This window comes from Suncus etruscus, chromosome 2 (assembly GCF_024139225.1).
Source record: "Suncus etruscus isolate mSunEtr1 chromosome 2, mSunEtr1.pri.cur, whole genome shotgun sequence".
Taxonomy (NCBI): domain Eukaryota; kingdom Metazoa; phylum Chordata; class Mammalia; order Eulipotyphla; family Soricidae; genus Suncus; species Suncus etruscus.
In genome coordinates this window covers 134,891,065-134,917,751 of record NC_064849.1, presented here as the reverse complement: position 1 = coordinate 134,917,751, position 26,687 = coordinate 134,891,065, and the positions used below count along the sequence as shown (strand labels likewise).

The window sequence follows — 26,687 nt, the reverse complement described above, 5'->3', positions numbered from 1 at the left end:
ATACAAATAACCTAATAAATTCAAAACCATTCTAGAGACAAAAAACACAAAAAACTTTGAGGGCATTAACTGATTATGAAGAAGCTGACCCCTAGTGGTTGCAAACGATAGACATATACCCCTAGCAGAAGGAAAAGAAAAATCCGTTTTGTACTGAATTTCTCTGTGTGTCTGTCTCTGTATCTCTCTCGTTTTTGGGGGCCACACACAATGGCACTCAGGGGTTACTCCTGGATCTATGCTCATAATCACTCCTGGCAAGTTTGGGAACCATATGGGATGCCAAGAATCAAACCCTGGTGGGCCGCATGCAAAATAAATGTTCTCTCTCTCTCTCTCTCTTTCTCTCTCTCTCTCCTCTCTCTCTCTCCTCTCTCTCTCCTCTCTCTCTTTCTCCTCTCTCTCTCTCTCTGTCTCTCTGTCTCTCATCTCTCTCCTTCCCTCCCTCTCCCTCTCTCTCTCCCTTTCCCCTCTCACCCTCTCTTCTTTTGGTGGAAGCAGTCCATACTTGGCTGTTTTCATGGCTTACTCTTAGCTCATCACTCAGGTTTCACTTTTGGTGGTGCTTGGGGGCTGTACAGTTCCGAGATTGAACTGAGATTGGCCACATGCAAGGCAAACATCCTACCTGCTGTATTATCTTCCCAGGCCCTATGTCTTTTTTTAAATATATTTTATTTAAACACCTTGATTACATACATGATTGTATTTGGGTTTCAGTCATGTAAGAACACCACCCATCACCAGTGCAACATTCCCATCACCAATGTCCTAAATCTTCCTCCTCCCCACCCAACCCCCACCTGTACTCTAGACAGGCTTTCTATTTCCCTCATACATTCTCATTATTAGGATAGTTCAAAATGTAGTTATTTCTCTAATTAAACTCATCCCTGTTTATGGTGAGCTTCATGAGGTGAGCTGTAACTTCCAGCCCTACTCTCTTTTGTGTCTGAAAATTATTATTGCAAGAATGTCTTTCATTTTTCTTAAAACCCATAGATGAGTGAGACCATTCTGCGTTTCTCTCTCTCTCTCTCTCTCTCTCTCTCTCTCTCTCTCTCTCTCTCTCTGACTTATTTCACTCAGCATAATAGATTCCATGTACATCCATGTATAGGAAAATGTCATGACTTCATCTCTCCTGACGGCTGCATAATATTCCATTGTGTATATGTACCACAGTTTCTTTAGCCATTCATCTGTTGAAGGGTATCTTGGTTGTTTCCAGAGTCTTGCTGTGGTAAATAGTGCTGCAATGAATATAGGTGTAAGGAAGGGATTTTTGTATTGTATTTTTGTGTTCCTAGGGTATATTCCTAGGAGTGGTATAGCTGGATCGTATGGGAGCTCGATTTCCAGTTTTTGGAGGAATCCCCATATCGCTTTCCATAAAGGTTGTACTAGACGGCATTCCCACCAGCAGTGAATAAGAGTTCCTTTCTCTCCACATCCCCGCCAGCACTGCTTGTTCTCATTCTTTGTGATGTGTGCAATCTCTGTGGTGTGAGGTGGTATCTCATAGTTGTTTTGATTTGCATATCCCTGATGATTAGTGATGTGGAGCTTTTTTTCATGTGTCTTTTTCCAGGCCCTATGTCTTAATTTTATTCTAGAAATATAGACTTCCCATTATAAATGTGCAGGTTGCTTCAACTTCTATTTTAGCTAACATTTACCTCAGTCAACTTCTATTTTAATTTATCCTTATTTACTTCATAAAATCATACAGAAAATCATTGCTTTAAATCTTAATCCTTATGAAAAAAGAGATTAAGATAATGATTTTTATATAACTTCATGAAATAAAGAATGAGGTTAGTGTAGGTATTTGTATAACACTGGCAGTTATAGAGAGGTAAATGGCAACTTAAAATTAGGTGCTATGAAAGGTGAACCGAGGGGCCGGAGAGATAGCATGGAGGTAAGGTGTTTGCCTTTCATGCAGGAGGTCATTGGTTCGAATCCCGGCGCCCCATATGGTCCCCCGTGCCTGCCAGGAGCAATTTCTGAGCCTGGAGCCAGGAATAACCCCTGAGCACTGCCGGGTGTGACCCAAAAACCAAAAAAAAAAAAAAAGAAAGGTGAACCGAAAGAGCAGACTATGCTGCAAGTTCCCAAATCAGTATTTTTACTTATGAAGAAAGTATTACTTTTTTTTTTGAATGCCTGGAATATAATGAACACAGGTCTAGAACCTTTCTTGTCACAGATTAGTTCCTGAAAAGTAGTATCTGGGAAATACACAAGTGATCTGATAAGGGAGCAGAAGGTAGAGAACTGTATTTCACACAGCACTGTGTTACTCTGGCTGCAGAATAGCCCCTTTTCTCTATACTCTTAATTCTACTCACCAACTGTGCCACTAAGTTCCTCCATCCCCACGATTGATGTTCAAACTCACTCTTCACTCAGCAGTTCTAAATACTAGGAATATCTTCTATCCTAGAGCCTCTTTCCACTTTCTAGACATCATTTACAAAATCAACAGCTTCCAAATTGAAAAATCTAGCCTAAAATGTTTTGTTTCCAATTTAGATATCCAAAGCCTAAATGTTTATATTAATATAGTACTTCCACCCAGCTTTTTAAATTCTCTCCCTTCAAAATATTTTGTTTGTTTAGTTTGTTTTGGACCACATCCATCAGCAGTGGTCAGGGATCACTCCTGTGCTTGAGGGACCAACTGCCAATTGGGGTGCTGGAAACTGAACCTGTCAGCCTTATGTCAAGCTTGCACCTTATGAGAAAGGCAGATCCCTTTGTCTGTTTACTCAGGCGGGAGGAATCTGGCCCTGCTGTGTGATTAGCAATTGGGAGAGACTATGCATGTCACCTCTGCCTGTTTCTCTACTGTTCTTCTCTTGAACCTCTCCTGAGTGGGCCGAGAAGGGCCCAGCAAAATTGCTCTCCTAGAGGCCGCTTCACGGCCATGCTCTTTCTAACTTATAAACCCCACCACAACACAGAAAAAAATCACACAAGAGTGACAATGGGAAAACCTTGCAGGCAAACACCATGCATAGAGAATGAAGATAGCTCTGATGACCCAAAAAATATCAACCATCTGATTAACCTCTCAGATAAGGAGTTTAGAATAGAAATATGGAGGATTCACATGGAAATCAAAGAAAACATAGCTCTAGCTGAACAGAACACAAAGACAGACATCAGAAAACTCCAAACTGAAATAACAGATCTGAAAAACATGGTAGCTCAACTGAAAAACTCAATGGACAGCCTCTCCAACAGAGTAACAGCAGTTAAGGACACTATCAGGGAACTGGAAGATCAAATGCAGAACAACTCCATACAGCAGAAGAGATTGGAAAAAAAAACTTAAACAACCAGACAATGGAAAAAGTACTCAAGGAATGTGAACAAATAAAAATAGAAGTCTTTGATAAACTCTACAGAAACAACATAAGAATCGTTGGTGTCCTAGAGGCCCAGGAAGGAGATCCCCAGGAAGACTCAACAGTCAAAGACATCAATACAGAGAAACTCCCAGAGCTAAAGACTGCATGCAATCAAATCCTGCATGCCCGAAGGGCACCAGCTAGAAGAGACCCCAAGACATATCCTACTTAAAATGACGAATCCCACAGATAGAGATAGAATACTGAAAGCAGCAAGATTAAAAAGGGAAATTACGTTCAAAGGAGCAACCTTAAGACTTACAGCAAACATGTCACAGAAATTCTCAATGCTAGAAGACAGTGGTGGGATATTGTGACAAGACTGAATGAAATGGAGGCTTCACTTAGAATACTGCATCTATCTCGACTCACATTCAGGTTTGAAGGATGGATTCATTGCTCACGGATAAGCAACAGCTCAGAAACTTTACAGATGAAAAACCAGCCTTAAAGCAAAAACTGAAAGGTCTACTTTAAGACAAGACAGACCAACAGACACACTAAACTTATACACAAAAATGACATTAAATCCTATGACAATAATCTCCCTCAAAGTCAATGGACTAAATGCACCAGTTAAGAGACACAGAGTGGCAAAATAAATCAAAAAGATAAACCCAGCCTTCTGCTGCCTACAAGAAACACACCTGTATAGTCAGAACAAACTTATACTCAAAATAAAAGGCTGGAGGAAAATCATCCAAGCAAACAGCACACCCTTAAAAAAGCTGGGGTGGCCATATTAATATCAGATGACACAAACTTTATACTCAGAAAAGTTGTAAGGGACAAAGATAGACATTTAGTAATAATCAAGGGATATGTACAGCAGGAAGAAATTATACTACTAAACATATGTGCACCCAATGAGGGACCAGCAAAGTATTTAATACAATTGTTGACAAATCTGAAAGTGAACATCAATAATAACACAATAATTTTTGGAGACCTCAACACGGCCCTGTCAACACTTGATAGGTCAACCAAACTGAAACACAACAAAAATATACTAGACCTGAAAAGAGAAATGGAAGAAAGAGGACTAGTAGATATATATAGGACACTCCATCCCCAGAAACCTTGATACACATTCTTCTCCAATGTACATGGGTCATTCTCCAGGATAGACTACATGCTAGCACATAAAACATACCTCCATAATATCAAGAGGATAGAAATTTTGCAGGCTACCTTTGCTGACCACAAAACCCTGACAATGGGGAAACCTTGCAGGCAAACACCATGCACAGAGAATGAAGATAGCTCTGATGATCCAAAAAATACCAACCATCTGATTAACCTCTCAGATAAGGAGTTTAGAATAGAAATATGGAGGATTCACATGGAAATCAAAGAAAACATAGCTCTAGCTGAACAGAATACAAAGACAGACATCAGAAAACTCCAAACTGAAATAACAGATCTGAAAAACATGGTAGCTCACCTACTCATAATACAGAGCCTGGGATCTAATATACAGTCTAATGAATTGTTTGAACATTGCATAAAACCTGCAATTTCCACAACTCTAAGTTTATAACATTGCTTGTTTTATTAAGCACCTCCATATTTCTGAATAAAGGAATTCTCCAAAGAATGATGTTGCGATGGCCAGGATACGTGTCAATCTGAATAAGCTGTAGTGCAGCCCAGTTACACACTAGTGTAGACACTGCCCTGAAGGTATTACGTACATTTGGTTAGTTTCTACAATCAGTTGATGAGGGTGGGGGGTGATCATGCACACACATGCAACACCTGGCTGTGCCCAGGGCTTACTCCTGGCACTGTGCTTAGATATCATTCTGACAGGTTCAGGGGACCATATGGTTAATGACAGGAACCAAATCCAGTCAGCCAAGTGCAAGGCAAATGCTTCACCCATTGTATTATCTCTTTGGCCCCAATCAGTTAGTGTTAAAGGAAAGGAAAGTTCTTGAATGAGCTGGGAAGGTATGATCCAAGCCCCAAAGCACAAAACTGAAGATTCTCTGAGGAAAAAAAATCCAAATTGTGAGCCTCACCTTCTGTTTCCAACCCTTTCTGGAGGCATGCTGGATGGGTTTCAGATTAATCTAGACAGCCTAACAATAACTGAAGCCAATTCCTTTTAATATTAACAATAATCTCTCCATTCTGTTGTGCTTTTTTGATGCAACACCTATGGAAATGTATTCACCAAAAAAAGGTGAACACTAAACCAAATACTGAACACAAAATAAAAAAGGTCAAGATCAGAAAAGAGACTTGAAAACTGAAAATTGGAAAGCAGTCCTGTGCAAATATTTCATTTCATCTTTACTCCAATTTTATGAATGTTATTGTTATCCTATTCTTTCATCAACAAATACCTGAGTGACTAGTCTATGACTGTCACTGTGACAGGTAGAAAATGCAACCTGTAACCACACAGACCAGGTTCCTGCTCCCAGGAAGCAGTCTCTAGGGAGGAGACAGCACTTGAAAGGCTGTAGAAGCCTACCTGAGTTTATAGGGCTGGAAAGTGAAGACTCCAGCATTTCAACCTGAATTGTATGCTTTTATAGCTCTTATCTTTCTCAATTCCAAAGTAAATGACATGCTCACCCTAAGTCTTAATGTGTGTATTGAAAACACACACACATATACACAATAACACTATGTATAAAGTGTCTTGAAGTGAAGTTAATAGGATCTTTATTATTTTTATGACTAATATATGATGCAATTTTCTAAAATTTATCTATATCTTTTATGTAAAAACTAATTGTAGAAAAGCAAACTTGCACAAGAACAAAAAAAGTTTAAAGTTACATCAAATTAAGAACAATATAGGAAAATAAAAACTGAGTATCAGGTTCACTATAAAAACTCAAGACAAAATATTTCACTTACCTTTTTAAACATAACTAGTGAGATGACTGCAGATGCTGTGAAAAGTGCTGCAATAATTATCATCATGATTCCAACAGGAATATTTTGGTTGAGACCAGTAAGGGATGAAATCCAACCACTAGAAAGTAATGAAATGAAAAGTGTAATTACACAAGTGGACACTAAAGTGCAAATAAAGGCAGACTTTATTTTTTATTTATTTAGGTTTGGAGTTGATACCCATCAAGGCACAGGGCTTCCTCCAGGCTCTACTCTCAGGAATCGACATCTGAGGGATCAGGGGACCAATGTGGGTACTGGGGGTGAAACCCAGACTGGAAACATGCAAGGCAAGTACTTTCAATAGGAATTCAGTACTTTTCCTCTGGCCCAGAGCACATTTGGAAAATAAAAAACACAACAACACATACCTCCCTCTCCTATTTTTTAAATTAAAATAACACATAGCCAGCACAAAGCAGGCAATTATCAAAATCTTTACATGGATTAAATAACTTCATTTTCTCAACCACTTCATAGATAAATGACACTACTAATAGATAAGGAACTATGTAACATCCAGTAACTGCAAAGATAGTCTAACATAGTCTAAATTCAAATTAAATTGCTTAAATCTAGAATCTTAACTGTTCATCACCAGATTTCAAAATCAAAAAGCTGAACCAGAATGATAGTATAGCAGATAGGGTGCTTTCCTTGCATGCAGCCAGCCCAGCCCAGGTTTAATCCCTGGTATCCCATTTGGTTCTCAGAGTATGCCAGCAGTGATTCCTGAATATAGAGTCAGGAAAAAACCCTGAGCATCACCAGGTATGGAACAAAAGCAAAATAAACAAACAAACAAAACAAGACACAAAGATGGCAGGACAAGTAGATAAAAATGTGTTTAATATAAGAGTCACCAAAAAAAATGCAACCAAACTATATAAACTATTACTATATACTTCTAAGAATGGCTTTAAAAAAATAAGTGGCCACCAAATACTAGGGAAGAAGTAAGAGGTAGAAACCAAAAGACTCAGATTATTGGTGCAATTTTTTTAAAATAATGGGAATCTGTTAGCTTTACAAGGAAATTAAATATACAACTTCCATATGGCCCAACAATCACATTCTTATTTTTTATTTATATATTTTGGTTTTAAAGCCACACCAATGGTACTCAGGGGTTAATCCTGGCTCTATGCTCAGAAATCGCTACTGGCAAGCTCGGAGACCATATGGGATGCCAGGGCTCAAACCTGGGTCTCTGTATGCAAGGCAAATGTCCTACGACTGTGCTATTGTTTTGGCCCCACATTCTTAGATATTTATCACAGAGAAAAAAACCCCTATATGGGGCCGGAGAGATAGCATGGAGGTGAGGCATTTGACTTTCATGCAGAAGGTCATCGGTTCGAATCCCAGCATCCCATATGGTCCCCCGAGCCTGCCAGGAGCAATTTCTGAGCATGGAGCCAGGAGTAACCCTTGAGCACTGCCGGGTGTGACCTAAAAACCACAAAACAAAACAAAACAAAACAAAACAAAACAAAAAAACCCCTATATTTGCACAATTGCTTATGGCAGCTTTATGCCCAAGTGCCCTAACCTAGAAAAGTTCAGTGTCCTTCCACTTCTAAGAGGTATAGATTGTGAACACCCCTACCTGTGATACTACTTAGAAGTGAAAGAAAATGAAGGGCTGACAGACACAAGTTAACCTGGATCAATCTCCAAAAGCTGAAGCTGAGTGAAAGAAGCCACAAGCATTAACAACTGTATGACTGCACTGACAGAACACACTTGGAAGGATCAAATAACAAATAACCAGATTAGTACTGCCAGAGGCATGGTGTGCAGGTAGTAGGAAAGTGACTGGCTATGAAAGGGAAGTTAATCGGGGAGTCTCTGATGATGGCTGCAATCAGTTGTCAAGGTTCTGGTTTTGATTCTGCTTTAGCAAGAATACCACTGGAGGAAACTGGGTGAAGGACACGTTGGACCTCCCTGCATTTCTTTTCTTTTTTTTTTTTTTTTTTTTTTTTTTTTGGTTTTTGGGCCACACCCAGCGGTGCTCAGGGGATACTCCTGGCTGTCTGCTCAGAAATAGCTCCTGGCAGGCACGGGGGACCATATGGGACACCAGGATTCGAACCAACCACCTTTGGTCCTGGATCGGCTGCTTGCAAGGCAAACACCACTGTGCTATCTCTCCGGGCCCTGCATTTCTTTTCTAAACATTACTTAAGTAAAAAACTTATTCCTAGAAATTATTTAAACTATATATATTTGTTGAATTTACATATGAGCAGCAAAACTATCAATATCTGTCTGACAGTAATTCTTCCAATTCAGTGGGAGAAAACTAAATTTAGGGGCCAGAAGGATAGCACAGTGGACAGGGCATTTGCCTAGCATGCAGCCAATTCAGGTTCAATCCCTGGCATCCCGTAGGGTTCCCCGAGCCTGCCAGGAATAATTTCTGAGTGCAGAGCCAAGAATTGCCCCTGAGTGTCACCAGGTGGTACCCCAAAACCAATTAAAAATAACAAAAAAAATAACCTAAATTTAAATTCTCAATTCTCTCTAGTAACAGATCATTTTTATATGTACAAAGCACAAAGTTGCCACATTCATGATTCAACTTCCAGGAATTCAACTATATGCATCTCAGTTATAAGAGAAAGAGGAGGAGGGACCATTTGAGCTGTGTACTACATCACCCATTACTTCATTCAAAGAGAGAGTCCAATAGCCTGAGTACTACCAAGCGAGATCCCTGAGCACAGAGCCAACAGTGGCCCCCAAGCAATAATAAGTATGGCCCAAAAACAAGTAAGAAAAAAAAATTTTTTTTCTCCTGGATTATATGAAGTCAAAAATAGATCTATTACCTTCTAGCCAGGTCTTGATTACACTGAGTGAGCATTATGTCATATCCAGATTGATTCTACTGTACAAAAAATACTATGTGCATGTGACTCTGCACATAGGCACAGATCTCATAAATGATGATTCCATGGAGACGCGCGTACATATGAAAATGTATTCCTGGGGCCGGAGCAGTGCCGCAAGCCGTAAGGTGTCTGCCTTGCACGCACCGTGGTTCGATCCCCTGGGTCTCATATGGTCACCCAGACCAGGAGTTATTTCTGAGCACATAGCCAGGAGTGACCCCTGAGTGTCACTGGTTTTGGCCCAAATAACAAAAAAAAGAAAAAAAAATGTATTCCTAAAATAGTGCTCTTACCACTTCTCTCTCCCTTCCATAATCTGTGGTCCTCCTAAACATACCTTAGTTAAACTATCTGTCAACAAACTATTTTTTAAGACTGAGAATTAAAATTTCAGATAGTTTGTCCAAATGTTATATCTTACAGAATTTTTACATTGCATTTTTAAATTATTTTTACTTTTTTTTTTTTTTCTGGTTTTTGGGTCATGCCCAGCAGCACTCAAGGGTTACTCCTGGCTCTACACTCAGAAATCGCTCCTGGCAAGCTCAGGGGACCATATGGGATGCCAGAGTTCGAATCACTGACCTTCTGCATGCAAGGCAAACACACTACCTCCATGCTATCTCTCTAGCTCCTATTTTTACTTTTGTTTACTTTGACTAGTCTGTCTTTATTATATTATTTGTAGGAAGCCCAATTATATAAACATGCTAGATAGAGATTAAAAGCATAGTAATAAAAATAAGTGACTTACCAGTTGCCCCAATTATGAAATCCTGCAGCCTGGAGTACATGGACAGCAAACTGACAAATATAGACGAAGAAGAATACAAAGAATCTGAATGAACTGTCACTCCTTTGTTTAAGAGAAATGGGAAGAGGGGAAGAAGGAGGGAAAAGGTCATTTTCTCAATATATTTACATATAGACTTAAATAAAGCAGTTCAAATAAAAAATTTACATAACATCAGTAGCTATTTAAAATAGCCTTCAGAGCAGTCCTTCTGGTCCTTCCAGCCCTTAACTCTATTGTTTCTGGAACTTACTGCAATAATGTCTTTAATTTTTCTTAAAACCCATGAGTGAGACTACAGGAAGACCAGCTCACAGTTCGAAGCTCACCACAAAGAGTGGTGAATACTATTAGAGAACTACACTAACAACTAACATGACAATGCTAAAGAATGAGAGAAGCAGAATGCCTGTCGAGAATACAGACGGGTGGGGGTAAGGGGTGCATTGGTGGTGAGAATGTTGCACTGGTGAAGGGGGGGGGGGGAGTTTCTGTATATGACTGAAACCCAACTACAATCATGCTTAAAATCATGGTGCTTAAATAAATATTTTATACGTTAAAAAAATAAAATAGCTTTCAGAGGCTTGAAATTTAACTATTTAAATAACTTTCAGAAGCTTGAAATTAAAATATAACATATGGGAATAATATTCAAATGAGGGGCTGGAGCGATAGCACAGTGGGAAGAGCATTTGCCTTGCACGAGGCCAACCCAAGTTCGATTCCCAGCATCCCATAGGGTTCCCTAGGAGTAATTTCTGAGGCAGAGTCAGGAGTAACCCCTAAGTGCCACCGAGTATGGCCCAAACACAAACAAAAATTTCAAATGAGACATTAAAATTATTTCAACATCACTATGCTGTTTAAAGTCTCAACTTTACCATAATCTCAGCTTAATTTTTTTCATTTTACTTTTATTAAATCACTTCATTTAATTTCACTTAATGTAGAATGAACTAGAAACATCTGATATATATAGTACAGCTATGAACTTACTCCAATAAAAATAGTGGGCATATCCTTAAACTTGTAAATCTGGAAAACCCTTCTCTCCCATTCTACCACTTACTCCTTTTACTATAGTCGTGATATTTTATATACATGATTACAATAATTTTCATTTGTCTGCCTTCACTCAGCATATAGTTTCCTTTTACTACTGAGTATTCCATTGTATATCTACACTAAAGTTTCTTTATTTATGTGTAAATATTAATGTTTCTAATTTTGTTATAAAAAGTATAATTACATTATAACTATAAATTATATACTATATTATATGAATTATGATTTAATTATAAATACAACTACTATGGATATCTGAAACATTATTTTCCTTTTTTTGGGGGTAACTATAAAAATGAACTGACAAGGGGCCGGAGCGGTGGTGCAGGGAGTAAAGCATCTGTCTTGTGCGCACTGGCCTACAAGGGACCATGGTTCGATCCCTCAGCATCCCATATGGTCCCCCAAACCAGGAGCGATTTCTGAGCACATTGCCAGGAATAACCCCTGAGCATCACTGGATGTGGAACCCCCCCCCCCCCCGCCAAAAAAAAGAAAACTGACTAGAATGATAAGGTTACTGGTTTTTTTGTTTTGTTTTGGTTTTGGTTTTTGGGTCACACCCGGCAGCACTCAGGTTTTACTCCTGGCTCTTTGCTCAGAAATTGCTCCCGGCAGACTCAGGGACCATTTGGGAAGTTGAGAATTGAGCTCACGTCCGTCTGGGGTTGGCCATGTGCAAGGCAAACACCCTACCCCTGTGCTCTCTGGCACTTTGTCTTCACTTTTAAAAAAACCTATCAGTTTTCCAAAGACACTTCCACTTAATGTTCCTGTTAACAATCCAATTCCTTTTGTTTCACCAGAACCTGGAGGTCAAGTTTTTCTACTTTAGCCATTCTAATAGGAACATCATTTGATATTATTTACATTTTCCTAGTAACTAATCATGTTCAACATAATTGTTAAATGCTCTATGTGATCCATGTATCTTTCTAACGTTCTAATTGATTTACCCACTTACTACTGAGGAGATTTTTCATATCTAGATTTTTAAGTCCTTTATCAGATAAATGCTCCTGAAGGTCTTTTCCCAGTCTGTGGTTTGTCTATTTTAGTATCTTAGAGATTCTTGGGATGATGATTAGATGAGTTGATGTAACAATAAGAACAATTGCTGGACGGTGTTGGGCACTCTGTATTGACCAAAACATATAAGCATTAAGTTAACTCTATTATAAACATGTAACTTAAACTATAATTATTTTTTCAAATGAGTTTGCCAAGGGGATGGAAGTGAGTGGGAGAGATTTTGAGACGTGATAATGGGTGTGAAGTTGGAACATTGCCCCTGACACTATTATCAACAGTATTGTAAATCAGGATGCCTAAGTACACAAATAGAATTTTTGTTCGTTTGTTTTGGGCCACACCCAGTGACGCTCAGGGGTTACTCCTGGCTATGAGCTCAGAAATCGCTCCTGGCTTGGGGGACCAAGTGGGACTCCAGGGGATCGAACCGAGGTCCATCCTAGATTAGCGTGGCACGCGCTTGTCCTACTGCTCCGGCCCCCACAATTAGAATTATTTTAAAGGTATATTTTTCTATAGTATTTTGTTTTATGAACTAATTTACTGATTTGTTCTCTTAAGAATTACCTTTAGTTTTATGCTTCCCAATTTTAATTGTTACTTTTTGAATTGTTCTTAAAATAATGACATGTTTAACCATGTTTTTTCTTTCTATACACTCAATTATTCCACTTTTAACCTAAAATTAAGAATTGGGAATGAAAGAGATAATAATACTTGGCCACAGTTTTATCTACAGCACTGAATATGATTCCCCTAAACACTGATCCCTGAGCAGAGTGACAAGTAAGCCCCAATAGGAGTAGCCATAAAACAAAAACCAATAGTAATCTATCAGTAGTTAATTCCTTCAGACATTTTGTATGTTTATCCTTATGTTAATAATTTTCTAGTATATCTTTAAATTAAGTACTTTTAATTCTTCCAACTTTGTTGTCCTGTTTCAAAGTTGTTTGAATATATTTTGCTTTATATTTCCTATTTACCTTTTAGAATCATTTTATTAACTTCTATTAATCTACTGGGACTTTGACTGATATTGCATTTTATATAATAATCTAAAAACATATCAGTGATCCATCATTCTAACATCAAGTCTTCCAATCCACTAGCAAGTATAATCTGTTTACTTTTTACATTATGATAAAGTAACCGACAAGTCTAGGCAGTTTTGCTACTTCTTTCTAATCTGTATGCTTTTTATTTTTCTGTTTATATTGTAGACTTCCATTATAATACTGAAAGATGAATCTGAACATCCTTATCCTGTTCTTGTTAGGCAGAAAGCTTGTAGTCTTTCTCAGCAGTTACTCTTTTCATAGGTGTCTTCTATCAAGCTGAGAACATTCTCTTATTCCAAGTGTACTAAGCAATGAATCTTATAAAATTCTTTTCTGGCATCAATTAAGAGGATCATAAATGACTTTCCTATCTTCACACGTAATAAGGTGAATTACAGTCATTACTTTTCTGAAGTTAAATACCAAGTATTAATTCCAGTAATAAACTTTTATCTACTTGGTCATGATAAAATTACCATCCAACTGACCTCCAAAATACATTTTTTGAGTGTTTTGGGGCCACGCCTGGTGGTGCTCAGGATTACTCCTGGCTCTGTGCTCAGAAATCACTCCTGGCAGGCTTGGGGAACCATATGGGTTGCTAGGGATGGAACCAGGATAGATCCTGGTTCTGCTGCGTGCAAAGCAAACACCCTGCTGCTGAGATATCACTTCAGCCCTGCAAAATACATTTTTATCAAGGCTCTTGTGCATTTCAACTTACTCTGCCAAAGATTGTCTCCTTTAATAGAGAGGATATAAAGAAGCCATTGTAATAAATTTTACTCTTCTGCTCCACATTTTATATATATATATTTTATATATATATTTTATATATATATATTTTATATATATATATATATATATATATATATATATATATATATATATATATATATATAGCCAATCTTCCTTACTACCTACTTGTCCTTTCAAAACAAACATTTGCATAAGCAATCTTTAGGCCAAGATTCTAATCAGTGTCACTGTAATGTAATAAGCTATTTATTCTTACCTCTAATTTGCCTATGAACAAACACAAGTCTTATTTTCTTTCTTTTAGATTTTTGTTTTGTTTTGTTTTGTTTTTGTTTTTTGGATCACACCTGGCAGAGCTCAGGGGTTACTCCTGGCTCTACACTCAGAAATCGCTCCTGGCAGGCTCAGGGGACCATATGGGATGTCAGGATTCAAACCACTGTCCTTCTGCATGCAAGGCAAACGCCTTACCTCCATGCTATCTCTCCGGTCCTACAAGTCTTATTTTCAAAGTAGTTCGTTCTTTTGTTATTTGGCCATGGAGTTTGGAGGTCACTGTAGCAATAGGTGGCCAGATGGGCATCTTTCAACTGCTCAGGGCTGTAATACAACACTGATGGACCCAACAGTAGTGGGTGTCAATAGGCCTACCCAGAAGTACTCAGAGATCACCAGGGCCACAGTTGGCAATATCTGGGAACCTCCAGGCTATTCCCGAAGATACTGAGAAAGGGAGACATGCAGTAGAGTGCCAGGAATGGAATTCTTGTCCCTACAAAAACACAGTAAGGGTCATTAACCCAGTTGCCCATTAAACTTCCTCCCTCCTTTATAACTCTTGAATGATTATTCTGCAACTGATTTCCTCTACACTGCCTTTCTTATTTCCTTCTCACTGCACTCTAAATTGGCTTCTCCTCATATCTGCTGTGAATTTCCAAATTCCTTAAGTCTCTTTCTCTCTCTGCTTGAAAAATCATTTGACACTAAGGAACATTCATAGACACTTTATCCTTGGCTTTTCAGTATTAGTCATTTCTGTTTATACAGCTACTCTGTTGCTTTAAGCCTACTTTTACTATAAAGCTCCCTAGGAGAAACATGTACCTCTTAATATGTTTCAACTGGATAAATATAACATATGCATCTCTCAACACACAAAGAATCTCCATTCCAATTGCTATGGGCTAATGAATGAAATGTTTTGCTACCTCAATGCTCGTTATTTGGACTCTGCCTAGATTGCCCAGCATGACCCTTTATCTGCCTGGCAAACAAATGTTCAGCTTTTGTGACAAGTCACAAAGTTATAATCAAAATTATACTTCAACTCCAAGGAAAATTTAATTATATATATATATATAAATATAATTAGAGGTGGGAATATATATGTTTTCGGGTCACACACAGTGGCTCAGGGGATACTCTTCCTCTGTACTCAGAAATCACTCCTGCCAGGTATGGGTGTGCGGACCATATGGGATGCCGGGATTCAAACCACTGTCTGTCCTGAATTGGCTGCATGCAAGGCAAATGGCCTACTGCTGTGCTATCTCTCTGGCCTATGTAACCCATATTTATTTGGAAATATTTAAGAATGATTTGTGCCATCACCTACATTTATTCATTATTATTGGATTTTTTTTCATTAGGTTAAAATCAAACTATCAGACATTTTTATTGCTCAAATTATTTCAGCTTTAGCCTTTGAGAATGTACTGGCAAGCTCAGGAGACCATACGGATGTCAGGGATCAAACCTGGGTTTGCCACGTGCAAGGCAAGCACCCTATTCTCTGTACTGTTGCTCTGGCAAGGGCTTAAATATTTTAGATTTCAGAAAATGGAGTCTGTGGTGTTAAAACTATTCAGAATGACTTCTAGTCTAAATGAGAAAAATAGAATGCTAGTCCCTGAACTCTGTAGAGTTCACATGTAATGGAATTTTGAACCCAGCCCACAAGCCTTGCTTGTACTTTATTTACATTACTCTGGATTTTGTAACATATCAGATTTGTCAATTATGTGTCATTACAATAGCCAACATATGCATTGCCAAAATAGTGCTTACATAATTAACAAACACTAATACTGACTCAATTTTACTGATGAATAAATAGATTGAGCAAAGTGACCCCAATACTCAGCCAGTAATAGAATTGCTGACTCTATTTATAAAGCTAATGTACCTAAGCATGTGATTAAATTATTCAATGTTATTATCTTTGAGTACATCCTCTATTTTAATCTCAGAAAGCTAATTATCTATCAACATGAAAAACTATTTAAATTAAAATAATGTAAATACTCAATGTGGTGTTTAAAGATTGTTATAAATTCTATAATGGAGACTAAATTGTAGTTTCCTTTGCAATAATTTCGAGTTCTTCAAAGACTCCCTTTTAGGGCTAGAGAACTAGCTCAGAGGGCATTGCATTTATATGTATGAGGCCCATGTTTGATACCCAGCACCACAAGTGACCACTAAACACTTAAGGTGTGGCCAAAATATGGAAACAAAAATGTACCCCCTTTTATAATTTTGTTTTCAGTGGGTGGAGGCACTGTTGGTGCTTCGAGCTTAATACTGGTCTATGCTCAGGGACCACTTCTGTCAAACATGGTGAAGCACACGTGATTCCAGAGCTCAAACCCAGATTTGTCACATGCAAGGCAAGTGCTTTACCCACTATACCCTCTCTCCAGCTACCCAAATTTATTCCTTTTAAAATACTGCAGCAGGCTAAAAGAGATACTTTACAGCTAATAAGAAAATAAAGACTAGGGGCCGGAGAGATAGCATGGAGGTAAAGCGTTTGCCTTGAAAGAAGAAGGTTGGTGGTTCGAATCCAGGCATCCCATATGGTCCCCTGAGCCTGCCAGGAGCGATTTCTGAGCATAGAACCAGGAGTAACCCGTGAACACTGCCAGGTGTGACCCAAAAACCAAAAACCAAAAACCAAAAAAAAAAAAAAAAAAAAAAGAAAAGAAAAGAAGGACTAGAAGGAAAAATACATATGGCATATAAAGGAACAAAGCAAAGGAATGAACCAAGTTAATGGGAAAAAATCTCTTGGACTCAACAAAGAACTAAGGGTTCCCTCCACCACCGTTCCCTCCACCACATTAGGGAGGGGAGGAGGAAAAGGAAGAGGAGGGAGTGGGAGTAGGGGCAGGGGAGGGAGGAGGGTTAGGAGAGGGAAGAGGGGAGATAAGAGGAGCAAGAGCAAGTAGCTAATGCTAGTCTTTTTTTTTCTTCTGGTTTTTGGATCATACCTGGCAACGCACAGGGGTTACTCCTGGTTCTACGCTCAGAAATCGCTCTGGCAGGCTCGGGGGACCATATGGAATGCCGGAATTCGAACCACTGACCTTCTGCATGCAAGGCAAATGTATTACCTCCATCCTATCTCTCTGGCCCCTGCTAATGCTAGTTATTACTCAGCCCCTTTTAAATTACGTTTAAGTACCACAACTAACTTTTTGAGGAGGAACATCAGTACTTGGAGGTCTAATCTGGCAATGCAGTGGCTCCGACATGCAAAGCAAGCACTCCAGCTCTTTTAGTCATTTCCCCCAACAGAAAACTCATTTGTTGCTTCCCAAGTAATCCTGACCATATTCAGCAACCTGGGCTAGCAATTCCATGTTGAGGACCCAATGATGCAGTGCTGCTCAGCCCTTCAATGCCACTGATTGCCTGAGTCTTCAAAGCTTCCCCCATGTGGTGCTAAGAATAGACTCAAATAGATCATATGAAAAACATACACCTTCATGCCAAAATTCTCTCCAGCCCTCTCTTCAAGTAACTAATTCTTTTTGTTGTTGTTTTGGGTTTTTTTTTTTTTTGGACAAATAATGGTGACGCTCAGGGGTTACTCCTGGCTATGTGCTCAGAAATCGCTCAATGGCTTGGGCAACCATATGGGACGCTGGGGGATCGAACAGTGGCTAGTGCCGGCAAGGCAGATGCCTTACCGCTCCACACCACTGCTCCTGCCCCAAATAACTAATTTTTAGAAAATAAAATCATTGGCTAGATCTCAGACCACAACAAATTTTAGCATATTGTATGCAAGATTATGCTCTCCCTCCCTCCTTCCTGTCTGTCTGTCTGTTTTTTGGGCTATCGCCAGTGGTGCTCAGGGGTTACTCCTCACTCTGCGCTCATAAATTGCTCCTGGCAGGCTCGGGGAACCATATGGGATGCTGGGTATTGAACCCCAGTGGGTCTGTCCAGCAAGGCAAACACCCTACCGAATGCCCTACCACTGTGCTCCAGCCCCACAGTCTCTATTATCTAAAGGTGCTAAGTTTTGAGCAAGAAATTAAACCACATCAATAAAAACAAGAAAGATTGGAGAGTACAGGGGTTAAGGTATTTGCCTTGTATGTAACTGACCCTAAATTCATCCTCAGAATTTCATGATCCCCAGAGCCTCACCAGGATAGAACCCCACCTGAGAACAGAACTAGAAATAAGACTAGACCAGAGCACAGCTGAAGGAGGGGGGAAGGGAAGAGATGAAAGGGTCAGGCTGAGTACATGTCTTTGCATGCAGGAGGCCAGAGTTCAATCCTGGCTCACATGGTCTCCCAAGAACTGCCAAGAAATTCATTAAAAGAAATTTCAGTTTGGGCCCGGAGAGATAGCACAAAGGCGTTTGCCTTGCAAGCAGCCGATCCAGGACCAAAGGTGGTTGGTTGGAATCCCGGTGTCCCATATGGTCCCCCGTGCCTGCCAGGAGCTATTTCTGAGCAGACAGCCAGGAGTAACCCCTGAGCACTGCCAGGTGTGGCCCAAAAACCAAAAAAAAAAAAAAAAAAAGAAATTTCAGTTTATATTTAAGCAGGAGGAAAACAAAATGGAGAAAGCTTTAGGAAAAATATATTAACAGAAATAAATTTGACTTTTTTGATGAAAGGCACATCAGTATCTTAAAAACAACTAATTTGAACTTGAAATTACACAAACTGAAATGTAGGAATTAAAAAGAGTAGAAAAAAATGGCAGAGCATCCAACAGCAGTTGTGTTTTATCAGTACATTAATAGATTTCAGAAAAAGAAATTTCAAAGATAAATAGGTATTTCTAAAGATACAATAAAATTCTACAAAAGTTATGAGACAAGAGATTCAAGAATACTAACAATACACACAAAACTGAGGAAATATTTTATCAGCATCTAAATCTTTCAAGAAATGTTACAAGAAGGTATTCAAGACAGGAATATAAGTCTGTTGTGGAGCCCATGGCTCTCATTATTGGGAGAGAAAGGGAGCAAGGAATAACTAATTCAAACAAAGAAAAATAATCAAGGGAGCCACAGAAAGCAAGGAAGTAAACTGAAAGGGGGAAAAAATGAGCTCATTTATACATGAAATCTAAAAAAAATTAAAAAAATCCTACATATGTACAAAGAGAAGATACTGATAACTGCCAGAGATTATTATGCAGTGAATAGAGAGAGTTGGAGGAGGGAGAGTGGGAGAGCAAGAGAGCAAGGGAGTCAGTTTTACATGCACGTGTATAAAATAAAGAAACCAAATTAAGGTGGAAAACTTAAAATTTAATGTTTTGGGGGCTGGAGCGGTGGTGCAGAGGCAGGGGCACTTAGCTGACCTAGGACGAATAGCAGTTTAGCAATTTCTGAGCACATAGCCAGGAGTAACGCCTGAGTGTCACTGTGTCCCCCCCCCAAAAAAAAATAGATCAATGGCCTTCTTATACACTAATAGAGAAGAAATGGACTTTAAAAGACAATCCCACTCACATTAGTGAAATACAAACTCAAATATCTTGGAATCAACTAAAGATATGAAGGACCTATACAAAGCAAACTACAAAACATTGCTTTAAGAAATAAAAGAGGACACAAGGAAATAGAGGCACATACCCTACTCATGGATTGGCAGGATTAACATCATTAAAATGGCAATACCCCCCAAAGCATTGTATAGATTTAATGCAATCCCTCTAAAAATACCCATGACATTCTTCAAAGAAGTGGATCAAACACTCCTGAAATTCATTTGGAACAATAAACATACGAATAGCTAAAGCAATCCTTGGGAAAAGGAATACTGGAGGCATTACTTTCCCTAATGTTAAATTGTATTACAAAGCAATAGTTATTTAAACAGCATAGTACTGGAATAAAGATAGACCCTCAGATCAGTGGAATAGATTTGAGTATTCAGAGAATGTTCCCCAAACATACAATCAATTTTTGATAAAGGGGCAAGAAATCCAAAGTGGAGCAAGAAAAGCCTCTTCAACAAGTGGTGTTGGCATAACTGGTTAAGCCACTTGCAAAAAAGTGAACTCAGACCTCCATCTATCTAAAAAACACCATGCTCAAAGATAAAATCCAAATGGATTAAAGACATTGATATCAGGCCTGAAACCATAAGGTATATAAATCAACACTTAGGTAAAACACTGCATGACATTGAGACTAAAGGCATCTTCAAGGAAGAAACAGCACTCTCCAAACAAGTGGAAGCAGAGAACAACAGATGGGAATTTATTAAGCTGAGAAGCTTCTGCATGTCAAAGGAAACAGTGCCTAGGATTCAAGAGCCACCTACTGAATGGGAGAAACTATTTACCCAAAACCTTTCAGATAAGGGGCTAATATCAAAAATATACAAGGCACTGACAACTTTACAAGAAAAAACATCTAACCCCATCAAAAAATGGGGAGAAGAAATGAACAGGACACTTCCTCAAAGAAGAAATACAAATGGCCAAAAGACACATGAAAAATGTTCCACATCACTAATCATCAGGGAGATGCGAATCAGAACAACTATGAGGTACCATCTCATGTCACAGAGACTGGCGCACATAACAAAGAACGAGAACAAGCAGTGCTGGCCGGGATGAGGTGAGAAAGGAACTCTTATTCACTGCTGGTGGGAATGCCATCTAGTCCAGCCTTTATGGAAAACAATATCCTCAAAAAACTGGAAATTGAGCTCCCATATGATCCAGCTATACCACTCCAAGGGATATAACCTAGCAACACAAAAATACAATTCAAAAATCCCTTCCTCACACCTATATTCATTGCAGTGCTATTTACAATAGCCAGACTCTGGAAACAACCAAGATGCCCTTCAACAAATGAATGGCTAAAGAAACTGTGGTACATATGGAATATATGGAATATGGAATATTATGCAGCCCATCAAGAGAGATGAAATCATGAAATTTTCCTATATGTGGATGTACATGGAATCTATTATGCTGAGTGAAATAAGTCAGAGGGAGAGAGACAGACACAGTATAGTCTCATTGATCTATGGTTGTTTGTTTTTTTTTTCCCGGCCACACCCATTTGATGCTCAGGGGTTACTCTTGGCTAAGCCAAGTGCTCAGAAATTGCCCCTGGCTTGGGGGGACCATATGGGACGCCGGGGGATCGAACCGCGGTCCTTCCTTGGCTAGCACTTGCAAGGCAGACACCTTACCTCTAACGCCACCTCGCCGACCCAAATCGATGGATTTTAAGGAAAATTAAGGACATTATTGTAATACTCCCCAGAGACATTAAATATGAGGGCCAGAAGGATCGGCTCACAATATGAAGCTCACCACAAAGAGTAGTGGTGCAGTAGGGAAATAACTACACTAACAACTATCATGACAATGTTAATGAGGAAGAGAAGTAGAATGCTTGTCTTGAATACAGGCAGGGTTGGGGAACAAGGGATGGGGGCATTGGTGATGGGAATGTTACACTGGTGAAGGGGGAGTGTTCTGTTCATGACTGAAATCCAAATATAATCATGCTTGTAATTATAGTGCTTAAATATTTTATTTTAGGGCCCGGAGAGATAGCACAGCGGCGTTTGCCTTGCAAGCAGCTGATCCAGGACCAAAGGTGGTTGGTTCGGATCCTGGTGTCCCATATGGTCCCCTGTGCCTGCCAGGAGCTATTTCTGAGCAGACAGCCAGGAGTCACCCCTGAGCACCGCAGGGTGTGGCCCCCAAAAATTTTTTTTTTATTTAAAAAAAATGTGAAAAACAATTTGTGAAGAATTAAATTGAGCAAGTAATATGGGAAAAATTAAGTCAACTGAGGGTAAAACACACAAAATGAAAGAATAATTCTAGATTGAGAGTCACTAAAAATGAAAATAAAATATAATAAAGCAAATACTTTTAGAGAAATAAAAAAAGAACACTTTCTGTTCAAAGGAAAAGATGAAAAGAGGGTGAATCAGACTATAATAATAATGAAAAGCAATAATTATTTCTCCTCTAGACTATCATTTCTCAGTCAGATCATTTTATTCTAACTATAACTATACAGGCCTTCAACTTTATTTTTGTTTGTTTGTTTGTTTGGTTTTTGGGTCACACCCGGCAGCACTCAGGGATTACTTCTGGCTTTACACTCAGAAACTGCTCCTGGCAGGCACGGGGAACCACATGGGACGCCGGGATTCGAACCACCATCATCCTGTGTGCAAGGCAAACACCCTACCACTGTGCTATCTCTCCGGCCCCTGGGTCTTCAACTTTGACTGCCCACATTAAAATACTTCCAAAGTTTCTTTCCTTCTCTTTATCCTTAAGCTTTCTTCTTTCCTTTCCTTTTATTTTTAACATATTCTATTGAATGACTTTCACTCTCCAAGTTCTCTAAATTTCTCCCCATGTTTATTATCCCCAATCTGTTTATATATTTTTGTAAATGGTTTGTAATTCCGTTGTAAGAAGAATTTGATATAAATTCTGGCTAAACAAAACTGTAATATCTGAAAAAATTAAGTTGAATATGCTAATTTTTCAAATATATCATCTGAACAATATGTATTACCTAGTAAAACTGTTCATTTACTCCTTAGTTAAAAAAGTTTAATCTAAACCAGCAATTCAGCACATCCAAGCATTTCTTTAAAAAAAAATACAACAAGGGGCCGGAGCAATGGCATAGCAGTAGGGCATTTGCCTTGCATGTGGCTGACCCAGGATGAATCACGGTTCAATCCCCAGGCATCCCATATGTACCCCCAAACCAGGAGCAATTTCTGAGTGAATAGTCAGGAGTAACCCCTGAGCATCACTGGGTATGGCCCAAAATTAAAAAAAAAAAATGTTCCTACTCCCAAAATTTTTATGATCAAACCACAAAACAGAAAGATTAGTAATTTACTAATCCAGGTACTCCAAAATTTAATCTTAAGAGCCTGATTTTCCTTAAGACTTATGAATATCCTACAAAGCAGTTATGATATGAAATAAGTGTAAGTTCTACCATTGTTTAAACTGAACATGCATAACCCTAATGACTAATTAAAATATTCAGTGTATATTAACCTATCCCTCGTTTTTTTTGTTCAGTGCCATAGATCAATCCCAGAATTTCACACATGCAAGACAAGTGCTTGAACTGTGGGTTTTATCACTGGCCAAAGACTAAATAGCTTTTAAATATTAGCTGCCTTCTGAAAAACTGAAATAGAAATTACAATAACCTTGTAATTACCCAATTACTAGGTGAAAGTGATTCAACATAAATATATCATGCATACATACCTTACTTCAGTTCAAGAGTTAAACTATACTCAGCACTAGAGGTTCCTTATTTCAGGGAGTAAAGAGAACATTTTTTTAAAGTAATCAGAGAACAGATTTTTTGTTTGTTTGTTTTGGGGCCACACCTGGCTCTGTGCTCAGGAATCACTCACTCCTGTCAGGCTCAGGGGACCATATGAGATGCCAGTAATCAAACCCAGGTAGGCCACACGCAAGAGAAAGGCCTTACTCTCTCCATCTATCCAACCAAAACTACCCATCAAATTCTTCAAGGCATGTACTTCCTGAGCTACAGTCTAGCCCTAGGACAGAATCTGTTAGAAATATTCAGACCAGAGGTTACTCTCATTTTCCATGCATTGTGCTATTTAATCTTCTTTTCATGTGGAGAATTTGATTTTATGACTGTATAATACCTGGGACCAAAGCGATAGCCCAGCAGGTAGGGTGTCTGCCTCTCAGGCTGCCAGTAGTAATTTCTGAGTGCAGAGCCAGGAGTAACCTCTAAGCACCACCGCATTTGGCCCCAAAATAAACCAACAAACAAAAATTCAATGAACATACAGGCACGTTTTATATAAACATTTTCTAATGATTATATTATTAAAAAATGATGAAAATGTCAGTGTTTTATTTAACTTTAATTATAAATTATTAGCTACACAGATTTTAAAGAGCATATGTTTAAGTAAAAATATTTTACCTGAAAGCTCCATAGAGTGGTCTGTACCAACAGACAAATGAACAAGGAGTAAAAAGCAAGAACCACAGGATACTCAATCCAAAATCAACCCCTCTCGCAGGATCAACACAAAACCAAGCCAAGCATCCAAAGATATTTAGAAACAGTGTCACAGCGTCAACTGTGGAATCAAAAAACAAATAGAGAATAATGCTTACATTCAATCCAGAAGTTTATGCAACATAAATTACAAATAAAAATATACTCTCTAAGAGTAAATGTACTATACCCCATGTATCCATTCAATACTTTTCAAAATACTGCTGCTACTTAAGATACATTTGATTTGAGAACAATTACACAGGAAAATGATTTCTATTACATGTGCTGCTTGGCAAAACTTATTTTGGCCTTCTCTTAAAGCATTTGTTACATAATAAAAAGCAACTAATGAAAATATGTCAATTTTCCATTTAACTTGCATCAACAACTAAAAAAAAAAAAAACAGCTACAGAGAAAAACTACCTAATGGGCTTTTTGTGTGAACAGGAAACGTGATGTGTCTCTTTATGTAGGGATCAAGAAAAAAAAGAGTGTCAGTTTAACCCAAGTTCAGTGGCAGGAATTGAACCCCAGGACTCCTGCATGCAAAGCATGTGCTCCAGCCCTGAGAATTCTCTCTCCAGCTTCAACCATTTTTAAACTGTTGTATTAGTAGACATTAAAACGTACATTAAAATTTAAAAGCACATTACGAAACCTTTCAGCTGCTGTGATGACCTTTTTTGTTTGTTTGTTTGTTTGTTTGTTTGTTTTTGGGCCACACCCGGCAGTGCTCAGGGGTTACTCCTGGCTGTCTGCTCAGAAATAGCTCCTGGCAGGCACGGGGGACCATATGGGACACCAGGATTCGAACCAACTACCTTAGGTCCTGGATCGGCTGCTTGCAAGGCAAACACTGCTGTGCTATCTCTCCGGGCCTGTGATGACCTTTTAATTAAGATGTTCTGAACATGATTTTGTTAATTACTTTCCCTAATAAATCAAAACCTCTAGCCATACTATGATGCTAAAGAACCACATTGTACTCATTACAGTTGGGAACTTTTTTAAAAGGCTTTTAAAAAATTTATTCACTGATTAACTGTAGAATGTAAGATTTTTTGAATAAAGTGTTCAAGGTAAATTATCAACACAAGAAAAATATACTAACAAACTATATGATTGTTGTAATGCCAGGGAATAAAATTAGGGCCTCACACATACAAGGTAAGTGCTCTACCAACTAAGCTATCTCACATCAACTACTACTTGAATTAAAATAAGTAGAAAATCTAGTGAATTTAAATTTAAACTCTCAGCATATATTTAAGAAACTTAGAAAACTAAATGATCAAAAAAGTAATGAAACAGGATTGATCACATATTAAAAGGTGCCTCTAAATTTGCTCTCTAATACCTTGGCAAATACACAAACTCTAATAGGAGTTCCAGGGGAAAAGTAAAAACATTTGGGTTAAAGGGATAATATAATGAGCTAATCAAGATTACATTCAATTTGTGAAGTAAAAATATTTATGAAGTAAACATTTTCTTCAATTTTGAAAGCATATTTGAAAGCAAATTTTCATCATATTTTGGTTAAAATGTTACATCCACACTGGTGATTGGTAAATGTTCTAACATGAGCATCTAGATTCTGGAGTCAAGACAGAAAACCTCCCCCTCATCTGTTTTTATAACCTTTGACTAGCCATGTTATTAAAATCCTCTAGTTCCCTCAATAACATATAGAACATCAATACCACTTAAAGCAGGGGTCTCAAACTCAATTTACCTGGGGGCTGCAGGAGGCTAAGTCGGGTTGATCCTTGAGTGCAAAGTCAGTAGTAAGCCTTGAACATTGTGGGGTGTGACCCAAACAACTAAAACAAAACAAAACAAAACAAAACAGAAAAAGATTCCTCAAGGGCAGGGCCACAAAATGTTGTACAAGGGCTGTTTGCGGCCTGCGGGCCACGAGTTTGAGATCCCTGACTTAAAGGATTTAATAATAAAATCTGCATGTACCTGGTACAAAGTAAATCCTCAATAAATGCTAACTTTTGTCATAATTATTGTAATATAAAAACATCACAAACTTGAAAATAAACTAAAAATAACTTCTTGAAAATAGTATACATACTATGAAATTTAAAGACATACTGAACTGTACTAGATAATTTTTTTTTTCCTATTAGCACCTAACCTAGAGTCAGGGATTGGGGGGATTATGACACACATCATGCACTGCCAGAGGAATCTGACTCAGGGCTCCAGCGCTATGAGGCAGCTCATCAACCCCTAACTTAAAACCTATTAAGCCTTTTCTTGACTACAATGAACAAAAATGACAAATGAACATGGTTATCAAAAATGATAAACAACTATATAAAGTTACATATTTCTAATAAAAATTACTTTGAAATGAACAATGAAGCGGGTAATCAGTCACTTAAAATTATCTTCAC

The 26,687-nt window shown here is 38.4% G+C and overlaps 1 protein-coding gene across 1 annotated transcript in view; it reads right to left on the bottom strand.

Annotated features, from left to right (window-relative positions):
- The window catches only part of SCAMP1 (secretory carrier membrane protein 1), an 86,936-nt gene that overhangs the window by 6,108 nt on the left and 54,141 nt on the right, over window positions 1–26,687 (bottom strand). Inside the window, exons 6-8 of the mRNA XM_049766199.1 lie at window positions 24,198–24,357; window positions 9,987–10,088; window positions 6,294–6,411 (exon numbers count right to left, since the gene is read on the bottom strand). Coding sequence (XP_049622156.1) covers window positions 6,294–6,411; window positions 9,987–10,088; window positions 24,198–24,357 — 380 coding nt within the window. The remainder of the gene's footprint in view (window positions 1–6,293; window positions 6,412–9,986; window positions 10,089–24,197; window positions 24,358–26,687) is intronic.